Genomic DNA, 14233 nt, shown 5'->3' with positions numbered 1-14233 from the left:
CAGTTACCACAACAGCACAAGCTAAGATAAGATTTAAAAACACTTTCCCTGGCCAAGAACAAGAAATGAGCCCCAGATCCCAATAAAACGCAAACACCTGAGGAATATCCGAGCGAAATCAAAATAATATTGAATATGAAGGAACGCTTTGTTTTTAAGAGCTAGTTTTTACTCAAGTCAATGTTTGTTTTGAGCCAACATGGTTGTTAAATAATGCAAAATATGTGATAGAGAACTTTAGAAAGTTAAAATATTTTAGGCAGGGATGCAAAACTACATATAGGCCTAGTGTTAGTCTCTGCATATATACTCAGCAATATAATTCAAATAATCACAGCTGACTTTAACTGTAAGCTGGAAAACAGTGTTGGGATGTTTAGCAGATGAGAGGGGAAAGTAGCTGCACTGCTGCCCTGGATGGTGCAGCGAATGATTCTGCAGATAAAACGGATCAGTCGTAGCACTGAGCCGTTGGCTGCCTCGGCCCATCTGAGATGTGAGAGCCCATGCATGGGTGAGTTCATGAAATGGATCAAAGCTCCAAAGCTTTACAGAGATATGATACGTTGCCCTTCCCCATGCCTTTGAGTTAGCAATGCACAAGAAAATAAGAGAAATTATATTGAAAGTTTTAGTTCTACTGCCTGAACTGAATAAAACAGACTTTGAACCAACTGAAAAAGGCTGATGACCACCATTGGGTCAAGTTTTGGCTATAGAAGGATGAAGTTACTCTCAGCTGGTAGATTGCTATAACCACACCATTCTGACCAAAAAACATCTTTCAGCCATTGAAAGCCATTCAGAAGTAGCCGTGTGTTCTGATAAGATACATTTTTCGGCAAGAACAAAGAACATAATACTGCAAAAACAAATATTATGTCTACTTGAACGTCACAGCTCAGGATAGTTGCTAGTGGAGGTCTTGAGACTAACAGTGTTCTTGTGGTGACCTTAGCCAATCAGTTGTGTAACTGAGATGAATGGGAATGCTATAATGACTAAAACCTGACATCAACACCATTATGCTTTTTTGGTTTCAAAGCTTTTGCTTCGGAAAAAGACTAACTTCTTGTGAACTTACTGAGTATCAGACAGAGAAATAGAAAGGTGAAATTCAGCCCTTGTATTCCTAGTTTTGTGTTAGTGTGAGGAACCTTGTGTTTCGTCGGTCAGTTTCATTAAATGACATCTGAAATGTGGTCATGAGACCGCTGCATGGGCCTGAATCAAACAAATACTTTAGCTTGTGTCTCCTATATATAGAACAGCAGAAGATTAGCACACTGCCCAGAGAAAAATACATTGCCTCTTATCTCCAAGGAACACACTTGAAGAAATCTTTTCCAAAAGTATGTGTGCAGCCCCAACAAGAGGGATAGAGTGAGATGAGGAGCAAGAAAAGGAATTAAATCTCTTCACCTGCAAATAGTCCACCTAAGATGCTGGGAACACCAAAGGCACAGGCTTTTAGCTTAAATACCTTTAGTAAGAGATCTACGATAACTACTCAAAAACCTCCCAAGAATGGTGTTATCTCCGACTGCAATGAATGTGTTCACAGGTACTTCCAAATAAGGATGTAAAAAAGAAGTGGAAGTTGGTGAGCTTGTGGTTAAATTTAGTGTGCTATCACCCCAAGCTTTCAGCGTGGAGTTCCTCTCAGACATATTACAGCCTCATGTCACTGAAATGGCACTTCAGAAGATGGAGTGGTCTCCTTAAAGTGCATTGGATGTGCTAGTAACTTGTTATAAGCAGCAGAGTTATTTATGTTTGTACATTTATGAATAAATCCCAAATATTGTAGTCGCTGTAGTGGTAAGAACAGCCGTCGGATATTAAAAATCTGAAATTAGGACCAGACGAAAATATACAGTGCTTGGTGAGCGTATAAAAAAAAAAAAAAAAAAAACTGACTACAATCTTTTCTCTTCCTTTTCCTGTTTCTTTCTCTTGCACAGTGGCTTTTAGTTCACATAATGGCTTATATGAGCACTTTGAACAGAATAGTTAGCCCTGCTATTAAAAAGCAGCCATTTATAAGGCTTTTCATAGCTGCTACATTTCTTTATAGCTGCTCTCCATTTCTTTGGAGGTTAATGTTGGATGTGAAATTCGCCTAATTTGCTGTGAGGAAAATGACAAGGTAGGTCAATAGCATTACTAGCATAGCAAAGTGGAAGCCATGGGGTGACAAAATGGCAGACCCCCTGCCTACTGGGGTCTTTGAGATATACAACTCGAGTAGTTTTCTTTTCCGATGGCTTTCAAAACACTTGAAGTAGTTTTTTCTCCATGTTCATCTATGAAACTTTTAACATTGGTAAAAGTAGTAGGCTATAATACCTATGGTATTAGCATTGCAAAGTGGGGACCTTGGGGTGACAAAATGGCTACTGGAGCAGCAAATCTTACAGACGTCTTTCAGATATAACTCAAGCTATTTTCTTTTCTGATGGCTCTATAAAGAGCACAGCCTCCTTAGACTTGATATTCAGCATAGCACGCTCTTGGCTTTCCTCTGTGCACATCTACAAGACTTTTAACATAGGGCCCATTGTACTTGACCCTTCTGGATGGTAAATAAATCAATTTGTGCTGAATGCAGAAAGTGCTGTCACACGAGATGAATAAAGAAACAAGGGACTTTGAGGAGAGGGAGGGAGCGAGCGAAAAGGGCAAACACCCAGAGGTGGGATTTATTGAATAAATAAAGAGACGGATCCGTCCTAAACTTTCCCTCAAAAGACAACTGAGAGTGGAAAGACGAAAGAGAAAGATCCGCTAGAGAACACTGTTGCTTGATCCTACTCTCTGCAGTATTCCATCATAAAAGCAACAACAAAATCAGTGAAGATAGTGTAAAAAAAAATCCCCTAAATCAAACGTAAATTAAATTTACATGTGAAGAGAGAGATAAAGACCCGCTCAAGAAGACAGGAATTTTGGGAGGAGTCGCAACAGCCCCTAAGGCCACCGATCTCGATGTGCCGAAACAGGTTCATGAAGAGGGGTAAAAAAAAAACACACAAAAAAAACAGGCTTCTTTTCCCCCCGATGTGAACCGAAGCAGCTGTGTGCCAGTTGTGTGTATATAATCAACCATTTACCTCTACGACAACTTTCAACCTTTTAAAATCGCATTAGAACAGTGCATGCTGAAACAACACAGCGCTCTGAGGAAGCTCCTCCAGCCTGCGAGAGCTGGAACTAATTTATCGCATGAGAGGATGCTTCTTCCCCTGCCTCCCGGGAGTGGAGCATGGGTCGGTTGCCTACCCTAATCATTTTCACCATGAGGTTTACTGAATGTTTAACCTCTCAAAAATCCGGTGCTATCCGACTATGGCATGTAAAGTCATGCGGCAAAGCTGTTTCGGATATTCAAAAAGGAAATAAAAAATGTAATCAAAATTGATTCTACATGCCATGCATCTTTAGGAACCCTTTTGTTTGGGAACCCTTAATGATACTCCTATGGATGATTTTACTGGGCAACATGACCTTGCATTTGAACTTATTTCTCTGACATTTGGGTTCAAGGTTTTCATCTCAACAATGTTTTTTTTATTGTAAACTCATCCAGCCGCAGCTTCATTCATTCTTCCTCCCTTTCACTCCCACCAGTAACCCTTTTAAATCACATAACCAGAATAATTTATTACTCCGGTGCATAAAGACAACAATTCAGTGCCTCTGAGCTTGATTTAGAGGGAGGTGCTAAAAAGCGATGTGAACATGAGGGAGGAGGCCACTTAATTGTTTGCGGGAATAACATTTTTTAACCTTTTTCTTTACTCAGATAAACCCATGGTAAAGACAGATGAAATACATCTGAAAGGGACCTAATGACTTCAAAAAAGCCACCACTTCCTCTTTCAGTGGCAAACTCTGCTGCATTCGAAACTCTATGCGTAGCTCCTGTCTGTGGGAGTTTTTCCCCAATCCTAACAGGGTTGCATTTTAAATACAATTAAACAATCTTTCATTTACTCACTCTCACGTCATTCCAAAAGTGTATGACTTACTTTCTTCTGTGAATCCCAAAACCTCAGTGTTTTGTGTTCAACAGAAGAGTCATACTGGGTTGAAAAGATATGAGGGTGAGTAAATGATGGCATAATTTTTCGGTGGACTATCCCTTTAAGAAATTCCCTTGAACACAGGTACATTAATACCTCTCTGGGGTGTTTTTTTAGGGATGCACTGATACCAATACCAGTATCGGGTATCGGGCCGATACTGAGCTCATGTACTGGTACTCGTAAAAATGCCCCGATACCAACAACCGATACCAGGCAGCGTGTGTACAGTGTTTGTGTCCAGACAAAGAAATACTGACAACAGAAATTATAATGGGGATAAAAAGGAAGTCTGTCTATGAGGTAAATATATATTATTAGTGAAATATTAAACAGAATATAGTAACACTTGTGGTGCGAGCTGATAAGAGAAAAAGCGCAGTGGATTGAGCGCGCAAGCGGCACAGACGCGCGAGCTGGTCAAGTGCATCAGACGTCAGTGGAATGTTTGTAGTTTAGTCGGATGTCAATGGCAAAGAAAGTAAAACGAGGCATGTAGCTTATTATTAACGTTAACTGACCAGAAAGAGAGAGAGAGAGAGAGAGAGAGAGAGAGAGAGAGAGAGAGAGCACCTCATTTGAAAGCTCTTGATTGCTGATTGTTCACTGAGCACGTGTTATTTGGATTAAAACTAAATCGTATATGTAAGTAAAACATGAACTGTTACCTTATTTATGTTTAACGAGTGGTTGCCTACATTATTACAGGACATTTGCAGGTCAAGAAGTTACATGAACTTCAAACATCCAAAGCGCGCGCCCCGAAAACCATCGCCTCAGACAGCGCGCGATACTGAATGGAAGTCTTTCACGTCTTGCGCTTGTACGGATGAATTCACTTTTCACTCTTGGCGAGTATCCTAGTAAACAAAGTCTGTTATATCTTAAGTGAACGTAGACAGTATATTTCAAATGTGGTCCGTGCGTTCGGTCTTAAAGGTGCAGCAGTTTAATTAATCTGCTGCTGTGTTTTAATGTTAATCAAACAAAGGACAAATAAATTACTCACTGCTCTTGACTAAATAGGCTACCCTTTTCAACTTTACAAAATATCTATCTATATATAATTTATACAGTAATGAATATGCAGTGCATTAAATATATATTTGATGAACAAATTAAGTTTAAATTTAATAAACAACTAATATGATTGATATTCTTTTGGTTTCTCTAAAATACAGGTATCGGTTATGGTATCGGTATCGGCGAGTGCCAAAAATGAAAGTATCGGTATCGAACTTGGTCTGGAAAAAGTGGTATCGGGACATCCCTCGGTTTTTTTGTGTCTCACACCATGTTTGAGTTCATATGAGTTACTTTGTCACCCTGCCTCACTGCAAAGGATGTTAAATTGGAATGACAGAGAGGAATTGACTAAATTGCAACTCAGAGAAATTCAACGCAGGTAATATATGCTAGGAATTTAAGTGTTCTGCTAGGAACTTAAGTGTTTAAGTGTATCACACACAGTTGGGTTTCCATGTTTTATGCGGACATTCCATAGACATGATTTTTAGCTGTATAAACTGCATATTCTATACCCCAACCCTAAATCTACCCCTAAACCTACCCATCACAGAAACCTTTCTGCATTTTAAGATTTTCAAAAAAGCAATGACATTTTGTCCCCATAATGTAAGGTAGACCAGAACCACAAACACACACAATATATATAAAAATATATACGTAATTTACTAAATGTCATTACAAATGTCACACTCATGTCATTCTAAAACTATATGACTTACTTTCTTCTGAGGAACATAAAAGACCGTATTTTGAAGAACGTTTTGGTCCACGTAATGAAAGCCAATAGGGTCCGAAACAACATTAGACCTCAATGACTTTTTCAAAATAATGTCTTTTTTGTCCCACAGAAGAAAAGTTTTCACAGGTTTTAAACAACATGAGGGTAAGTAAATAATGTAAGTAACGTTTTGGGTGAACTATCCCTTTAAATAGAAAAGCAAAGTAAAAAAGTAAAGTAATGTGAATTTCCATTCATTTTAATTCCAATTCTAATACAAAGTGTAATGGAATTTAAGGCATTCTTAATTACAGCCTTTATTCTTAATTAATAGGTGCATTGTGAACCTGCTAAAAGAGCAATTAAAGCTTTAAACGGCGAGACTTCAGACCATGTTTGCGCCAAACGTCTCTCTGAATAGGGCCTCCACCCGTCAAGATCATGGTTCACCCCACATTGCGTTTAATAGATTTAATCGACGTCAGTGCTTCCTCATTCACCCTGACAGCTCTGGGAGATCCTGTCCCTAACACATGGAGCTCATGGGCACTCTAGCCTTCTTTCCATCCGCCTCTCTCACTCTATCCGGAACAGATTTAAGAGAGGGGGGAAAAACTTTGCCTTCCTCTGTCATGCCCTTTTGGGTTCAAAGCATCACTTAAAGAGGCAAGAGTGGCAGGCAGGAACGTCTCCTCACACATGGAGAAATGCAATCTGCACATCACAGACAGCATCAAAGCGACGGACCCAGAATGGGAATCCGGTTATCGTGCGTCTCCATGGCTGCCAGAAAGGTTGTGTGGCTTTGAATGTCAGCCTGAATTGAAACGCTCAAAGCCTCAGATGGATATTTGACAGAATGTGATTTGGTGGGAGGGAGACGGGCTAAGGGCTGCTACAACTCGCAACCTTTTGTAGATGGATCTAAATGCCAGGACAAACATTTGACATTGAATAAATAATATCCGCCGGACCACCATTAACCACTACATGTGAACAAGCAGCCTGATGTATATAAATCCTTTTCTTGGGGGTATTATCGACCTCAAAACGTCCGGCTTAAAGTGTCTCGGATCAAAACGCACCATGTACGTTTCATAAGCGCAAGCATTAAACACACTCAAATTGGCTCTACACTGTGATCTCTGAACTGATCAATACGACAACCCTGTAGAAAGGATGACTTATGACTCTTGCGCTATAAGCAAACTTATAAATAACATTCCAACTGCCGCATAATTGATGCTAAAACTACATTGAACAGCTCAGGGTGGCCTCACCGTAAAATGACTGATCGCACTCTTGAGTTATCGCCAAAAAGTGCACGTTAAAAAACACATTGTGTCGAAATAATTGGATGCTTGTATAATCGATAGCCATGCCCAGAACCTTTCATTGACTGCCATGTCAATATACTTATACCACCGGCCCATAAATGAGCAAGAGTGGCCCAAAAGAGTCAGTTATGGCTCTTTAAACCATCCCATTAAACAAAAAAACTAAAAGACTAGAAGATCTGTTTGCCAACATTCTGACTTGCATCTTCTCAGGCTGCCAGACGCTTAAGTCTGCAAGAATCATTAATATTAATAAATAAATGCACATAAACTAGTCCAGTCAACACATTTAATCACCTTTCCGCATTCTGATTGAAAGCAAAACGTCTTATGTATATCTGAGAGACAACCGGTGAGTTTGACGCCCACAATCAGTTCTATGAAAAGATATTGATCTGAAGACACGCAACCTTGTTTTTTTCTGGCGAAAAGGAGAACTTGAAATAATGTTGTTGCTACTTGCATATTTGGTGCTGATGAGAATGCTGCTGTTAAAAATACGTTATTGCATACAGCATGCAAAAGTTAGCGCTCTCATTTATAGCTTATCTCAGAAGCGTCGCTACACTGCTTATATGCATAACAATATTAAAGCAAGAGAACAATATTCCCTCAAAGCGGCACTTAAGACCACCAACCGGCTTTTATCAACCAGCAATCTTGGTAAAAGGCGTTTCAACAGTCCATCAGACTGCGTGCACAAATCTAATGTAAGTATTCCCTTTGTTAATATGTGGCAAAAAAGAGGGGTGTGGGACCAGATGAGTAGATAAGACTGGGTGAAGTCTCAGGAGGCCATTTTGGGCGGTGCAGAGTGCAGACAGCAGGTCCTCCTTCTTAACAATGCTCCGATTAATCCATTAGCAAACGGGGAGTGCATCTGATGGACAAGAAAGACCCCCGTTGAGGCCATAGGAGGGATAATGCATGTGTTCATGAGACAACAGATGCTTGGTCCAACACATGGCTTGAGTAATTTACAGTAAAAGCCTCTGATGAAGCATATGTATGCGCGTGCATGAACGTGAGTGGTCGGGAGGGAATTTAAATATGAATAAATGATGACATAATGGCCTCAGCACTTCAACACATTTAAATGGTTGGTCAAAAGCACATTCTGAAACCTTAACTGCCTGTCTCCTAATCCAATCATTTCAGCATAATACCCACAATCATTTTAGCACATAAAACACTGTTCACTTAGCCTATGCTGTTTTTTTTCCTTTCCTCTTCCCACCATTTGAAACGAACAAAGCCCTAAAGCTGTAAAATTAGCTTTTACCATATGCTCCCATTGGTTCTTCCTGAAAGCAGTTCCATAGTTAAGCTTTAACTAAATTAATATGCAAATATGATTTAGACATTTCTTTTTTCACTACATGTGTTTTCCTGTTTGATATCTAAGTGGAACTGACATTAATCAGCTCAAGCCCTTGCCTGCCAATAAACAATGACAAAATATTCCCCCAATAGGCCACGGTGGCATGAATCTTTCACTTGAATGCTTAAATGATCAGATGTGGGATTTCCTAGTGTAGATGTGGTTTAGTGTCAGTCTTAATGTAATTAGGTTTTTCCATCTCTCATGCTAAACAAAGGCCTGTGTAGTCATAGGGAGTTTCAGTTCCTCCTCATGTTCAAACGTCAAGAGTGACATCACTGATGTGTAAATATAGACGTAATACTGTTCTAACCTAACAGGAAACTTGTGCATTTTACAAACTCACCTTAAACTAACCCCTAGAATATTTTATGATGATTTATGAAATATTCCATGCATGCTACTAAATCTAGTCCACATACATCAGTCCTTTAATCATGCAGCTTTCAGAATGAGGAAAAATTCTTCTTAATCAGAATAAGGAAATGTTTCATCAGCTAAGTCATTAATGACTGAAAAATTAAATAATTCAGTAGGCTGCATAGAACAGGTTTCTGCTATAAAATCCATCAAGAGCAAATTATACAATCACTGAGCTTGCAAAGACGGCAAAGGTGCTTTTCTGTACCTGTTTGCATACAGGTGATCAGTCTCCTGCTGACAGCACTTCAGAGAAACTGACCTTTTTGACCAACTGACCAACACACAACCAAAAAGCAAAAACACGCTGAGTAAAGTGTAGGCTATGAGTTGTGTGGTTGTGTGTGTGTGTGTACTCTTTAAAACTGCCTATGTAGCTTAAAGCAATGTCTGTGTGGGGGAAACAGACATATACTAACATGCCTAACATCTCAGGATAAATTATGAGATGTCATGTTCTGTCACTTAGAAACTACACTAGGAAATACTGAAGGATGGTACTGGTTCCTTAGGCAAGAACTTGAACCACACCCATTGAATAAGATACCAAAACAATAGCCTGAACAGAATTTTCACTCAAACTGTATTTTCCAATGAATTTCCAGTGCAGTTCAATGTATTCAACAACATATTCTTTGTCACACATAAAACAAAATTAAGTTCTGTAAAGGCTGACAAACAAGTGCTATTTTGGAAAATGTCATATGATGTGCATTTTCCTGTTGTGTGACGGAACTTCCTTAATTTTATGCTCAACACGTTTAATTTGATTTAACAAATTTTCCCATTATGGACTGTACATGGCACACAGTTACATACATGGTAAAAATGTTGTTTTTATGAGTACTTCTTGACAAATAGATTGGTGCAGGGATGACGTCAAAACCCAGAAGACTAATTCCCCCTTGGTTCCTTCGAGATTTTCCTATGTGGTTTTCAAACTGCTTCAAATTTGGTGTTTTTGGTATGGATGTGTGTAATAAATCACTATCAATTAATGTGAGTTCTTGTCATTAATGTGAGCAATTATACATGCACAGTACATGTTGACTGTATTTTAAGCCAACAACCCATCTTGTTTTTAAATTGAAAAAAGAAATAAACTTGACAGACAGACAGATCACACATCTTTAGTCATCTTCACACATCTCCACTATCGAAGAATAATAAGCAATAGCCTACTACAGCAGCCACCACCTCAAAGTTATCAATCACTTTACCGCATTAACATAGATTCGTCTGAAGACGAATAAAGACATCTATGTCAGATCAATTCTGATGAGTAAACAAGCATGTGACACTGATAAAACCATACAACAGTCAAATGACTGAATTGGTAACACCGCTCTCCACCTCCGCAACCTCTCGTGAGCAAGCACACGCTCGCTTCTTTCTCTCTCACCCGTTCACGCGCGCACACACACAGCGCACTCACGCGCTCAAAGAAGATTCAAGCCCTGACTGAGTTGAGTTGTTCGCGCGCGTCCCAAAATAATGGAGTCGCTCGTAAAAGGGATATTAAAAGGATAGTGCATCCCAAAATTAAAATGCTGTATCATATTCAAAATCCGTATGACTTTTTCATTTGAAAAAAAAAAAAAGGCTTAAGGAATCGCCCTGCGATTTTCCCTTATGCGATTAGAATGAATGGGTAATGGGGCGAACAAGCTTTAAACATTACGCAAAATCACCATAAAAGTAGTCCAAATACGACATATCTAGTCCTCAGGCGACATAGCTTTTTGTGAGATTATAGATATAAATATATATTTTCAATGAATCAGACGTGCATGGTGATCCAATTCACAAAACCTATTCTGAATGATTCGTTCATCAATCAAACAGATCCAGTTCTCACTTGACTTAATGATCCGATGATGACAACAGTTCCTTTCGGCTCGTTCCTCACACAAACCTATTGTATGACTTCAGAGGACTTGGAATATTGCACACGAGTCGTGTGACTACTTTTGTGGGGAATGAAGTCCTTTTCGACGCTTCGGCTGAATCAGGCACCATTCATCGTCATTCCATGGAAATTACCGACCAGGATATTTTTGGAAATATTCATTGTCGAAAGGACTTTCATTTTAAGGTGAACTGTCCCTTTAAGGTCCGTGTTTAGTTTCTGTTTGGGACTGACGCATATGCTGGGGATTTCAGAAACACGCGCAGCGGCAGGTGTGATGTCACTGTTTCTGCGCATGAAATAGAAACATAAACACGTAGCCTATCAAAAACATTGCCTCGCGTGTCCAAACTAAAAGTTGAAACACTTCATGTTCCCTGTTCTGTAGGCTACTGAAGTACAGAAGTTTGAAAGCTTTATCACAGTCTCCTACAATAAAAATGAATGAATGTGAATGTCCGAGGCGGGCACAGCTGCCTTAATCTTCTACAGGTGGAGACTTGACCTCTTGTTCTTAACGTGGGAGAAATGAAAAGTGTAACACATGTCCTGGCAATGATTGCCAACGAATTGCGGCAACGGCTATTATAAACACTTGTTGATGTTGATATAAGGAAGTAAAAAAAGTCGAATGGTCACTATAGGAACGAACCTGCTCAACAAAATCCTTGGATTACGGCAGCGATGTTTCATGGAAAGAATGGAAGAATGAGATACAAATATTTTCATGATAAATTAATTAACTGACATACCTGGAGGAAACACAGCGACTGCTATGAAGGCAACGAAAAGGCAGATAACCGATTGCATCCTTAAAGAAAACCCCGGCTCTCCTCTATACAGTCCGAAGAGAATCTCAGAAATATGCTCGTCTGAAGTTGTTGGATAGTAACGAGAGAAGTCTCTGGTTGAGTGCGTTGAAAGGATCAGGCGGGTTGCTCTGTGCGGAGAGCGAAGGTGAAGTCTGGAGTCTGGACGAGCAGTGGAGATAGTGCGAATTCACACTGGTGAGTTGGGCGCCAAGCCCCACCCCGTTCCGCCCCCAGCGACACGCCCACGAAGCTAGTCGCTGAGATGCTGCTGTCGGAAAATCCGAATTATTCTAGCAAATCCGTTAGCGTGAACTGTTTCAGTGAATAATTTAAAAACGATTCTGTAATTCGTCAGACACACACACACACACACGTTGGGTTTTTATGTTTTATGGGGGACTTTCACGGCGCCAACTCCTGCGAAGACAGATGACTCAAACTCTGAATCAACATGCACCAATGCTAAATTTTTCTAAATGTCATGATCATTTGTTAACAAACAAGTATTCATTACTTCAGTCTCTGTTATTGCCTTAAATTATTACATTGTTTAAATTAATAAAATTTTAGCTAACTGCGATTTTGTATAGCCTATGTACATTTCTGAAATATAACTTAGACAGATAGGCTACCTCTGATAACAGATCACTCTAAACTGTAATGTGGACTTTTTGTAAAGCTGCTTATATTTACAATGTGAAAAGCGGTATACAAATAAATGTGAATTGAATTGAATAACAATAATATATTAGAATGATTCCTGAAAGGCCATGTGACAATGAAGAGTAATGATGCTCAAAATTCAGCTTTACCATCACATGAATAAATTACATTTTAGAATATATTAAAACAGAAATGTTAAATGTAATAATATTTCACAATATTACAGTTTTACTGTAAAGCAGAAGTCATCATAGTTGGGTAAACTTCTATAGCGGTGAATGAAAGACTACATTAAATACATTTTTTGTGTTCCCATTTGCTCAAATAGCAAAAGAAAAACTCCACAATAGTGTTTTCACAACTTTCAAAAAGAAGAAAAAATAGAGAGAGATTGATAATGGCAGTCAGAAGAAAGAAAGATGTCAATTTTACCGTCACTCCCAAAGCTGTAACACCCTCACGGCAGCATTAACCTTTTTTTTTTTGTGTGTGATTTGATGCAAAGGTAATATAATAGAAGGTATAGGCTAGTGTTATAAATGTAAATAAATAAATAAATATATATATATATATATGGCAGGCGGAGCCGTCGCATAGACTGTGCGAACTGTGCAACCGCAAGCAATTTATATTATATTTTTTTTTTCCCAGGATGGTAGGGGAAGACTCATGAATATTCATTAGGGAAGTCATCCCTGATTGGTCTGATGACCTACCCCTAACCCCACCCCTAAACCTACCCGCCACTGGGGGTCTGATGACCTACCCCTAACCCCGCCCCTAAACCTACCCGCCACTGGGGGTCTGATGACCTACCCCTAACCCCGCCCCTAAACCTACCCGTCACTGGGGTTAAGACCAATCAGGGATGACTTCCCTAATGAATATTCATGAGTCTTCCCCTACCATCCTGGGGAAAAAAATATCGCCAACCGCACAGGGCCTCGCAATCCAGCTGTTTTTTTTATTTTTTATTTTTTTTATTAATACATTAGTTATGTATGACTTTGTATCAATGACATGTCTCTGTCAAGGTCACATTAAAAAAAAAACAAATCCAACAAATTAAGCCATTGCGCTATGTTATTACGTAATGCGTCCTCACTGAAGACGGGAGAGGGGGAAAGCCAACATGTCAGCTGCAAGAGAACGCGACCGATTTCGCAAGCACGAATCAGGTTCTGAGAAAAAGGAAAAAAATTAAAAAGGAGGAAGACTTTCATAAGTCACTGTGGGGATCACTGGATAAATTTATCAGCACTTCCAGAGATGCGGTGGCAACAACAGCTAGCATTTGCATAACTCACGCTGACACTGTGGCAGAGCCTAGCGGGCTTCATCAACAGCAGGACAGGAACATGGGCATTGAGGACGACGGTGAAGTCCAAGGTGAGGGATGAGGATAAGTATCTGTGGTCATAGGCGTAATTTGCAGGTGGGACATGTCCCCACCACTTTTTGCCAGGGTCAATATTATCCCCACCACTTTTTTAAAACATCTCGCGGCACGAATGTAATGTTGCCAATTCGACAAATAAATAAAACATCTCCAGTTAACTGGCAGAGCATTCGTTTCGTTCGTTTTTTAAATAAGAGACGATCTAGCGCTGAAATGTGTTTTTTAAATCAAGTGATCAAAGTGCTTGTTGCGCTGCGATCAGTGGCGCGGATACAGTGTTTTCTCGTGTGGCTCCCGCACACGCCGCACTGTCTTCACTCGGACGCGCGCTTCAATCCGTTGCGGATACTCTCTATTCGTTCTGGTGAAATCACAAAACATAATGCACACAAACGTGTCCCTGCTTGATATACAACCACTGATGAACATAATCGGTTTTGATGAGAAAAAAAAAACTATACGAGAAAAAAAAATATATAC

General features: G+C 39.6%; 1 protein-coding gene across 2 annotated transcripts in view; it reads right to left on the bottom strand.

Moving 5' to 3' along the window:
• alcama (activated leukocyte cell adhesion molecule a) overlaps positions 1–11885 on the bottom strand; it is a 68541-nt gene extending 56656 nt beyond the window's left edge. The window contains exon 1 of one of the 2 annotated variants that reach the window (XM_084400208.1): positions 11632–11885. In XM_084400208.1, the coding sequence (XP_084256334.1) occupies positions 11632–11689 (58 nt within the window). In that variant the 5' untranslated portion in view covers positions 11690–11885. The remainder of the gene's footprint in view (positions 1–11631) is intronic. The other variant, XM_084400207.1, reaches the window with a different exon arrangement.
• Positions 11886–14233: the final 2348 nt, after the last annotated feature.

The sequence above is a fragment of the Rutilus rutilus genome (genome assembly GCF_951802725.1).
Source record: "Rutilus rutilus genome assembly, chromosome: 25".
In the NCBI taxonomy this organism is placed as follows: Eukaryota; Metazoa; Chordata; class Actinopteri; order Cypriniformes; family Leuciscidae; genus Rutilus; species Rutilus rutilus.
The sequence above is the reverse complement of the archived record's forward strand: the minus strand, read 5'-3'. Positions and strand labels throughout refer to the sequence as shown.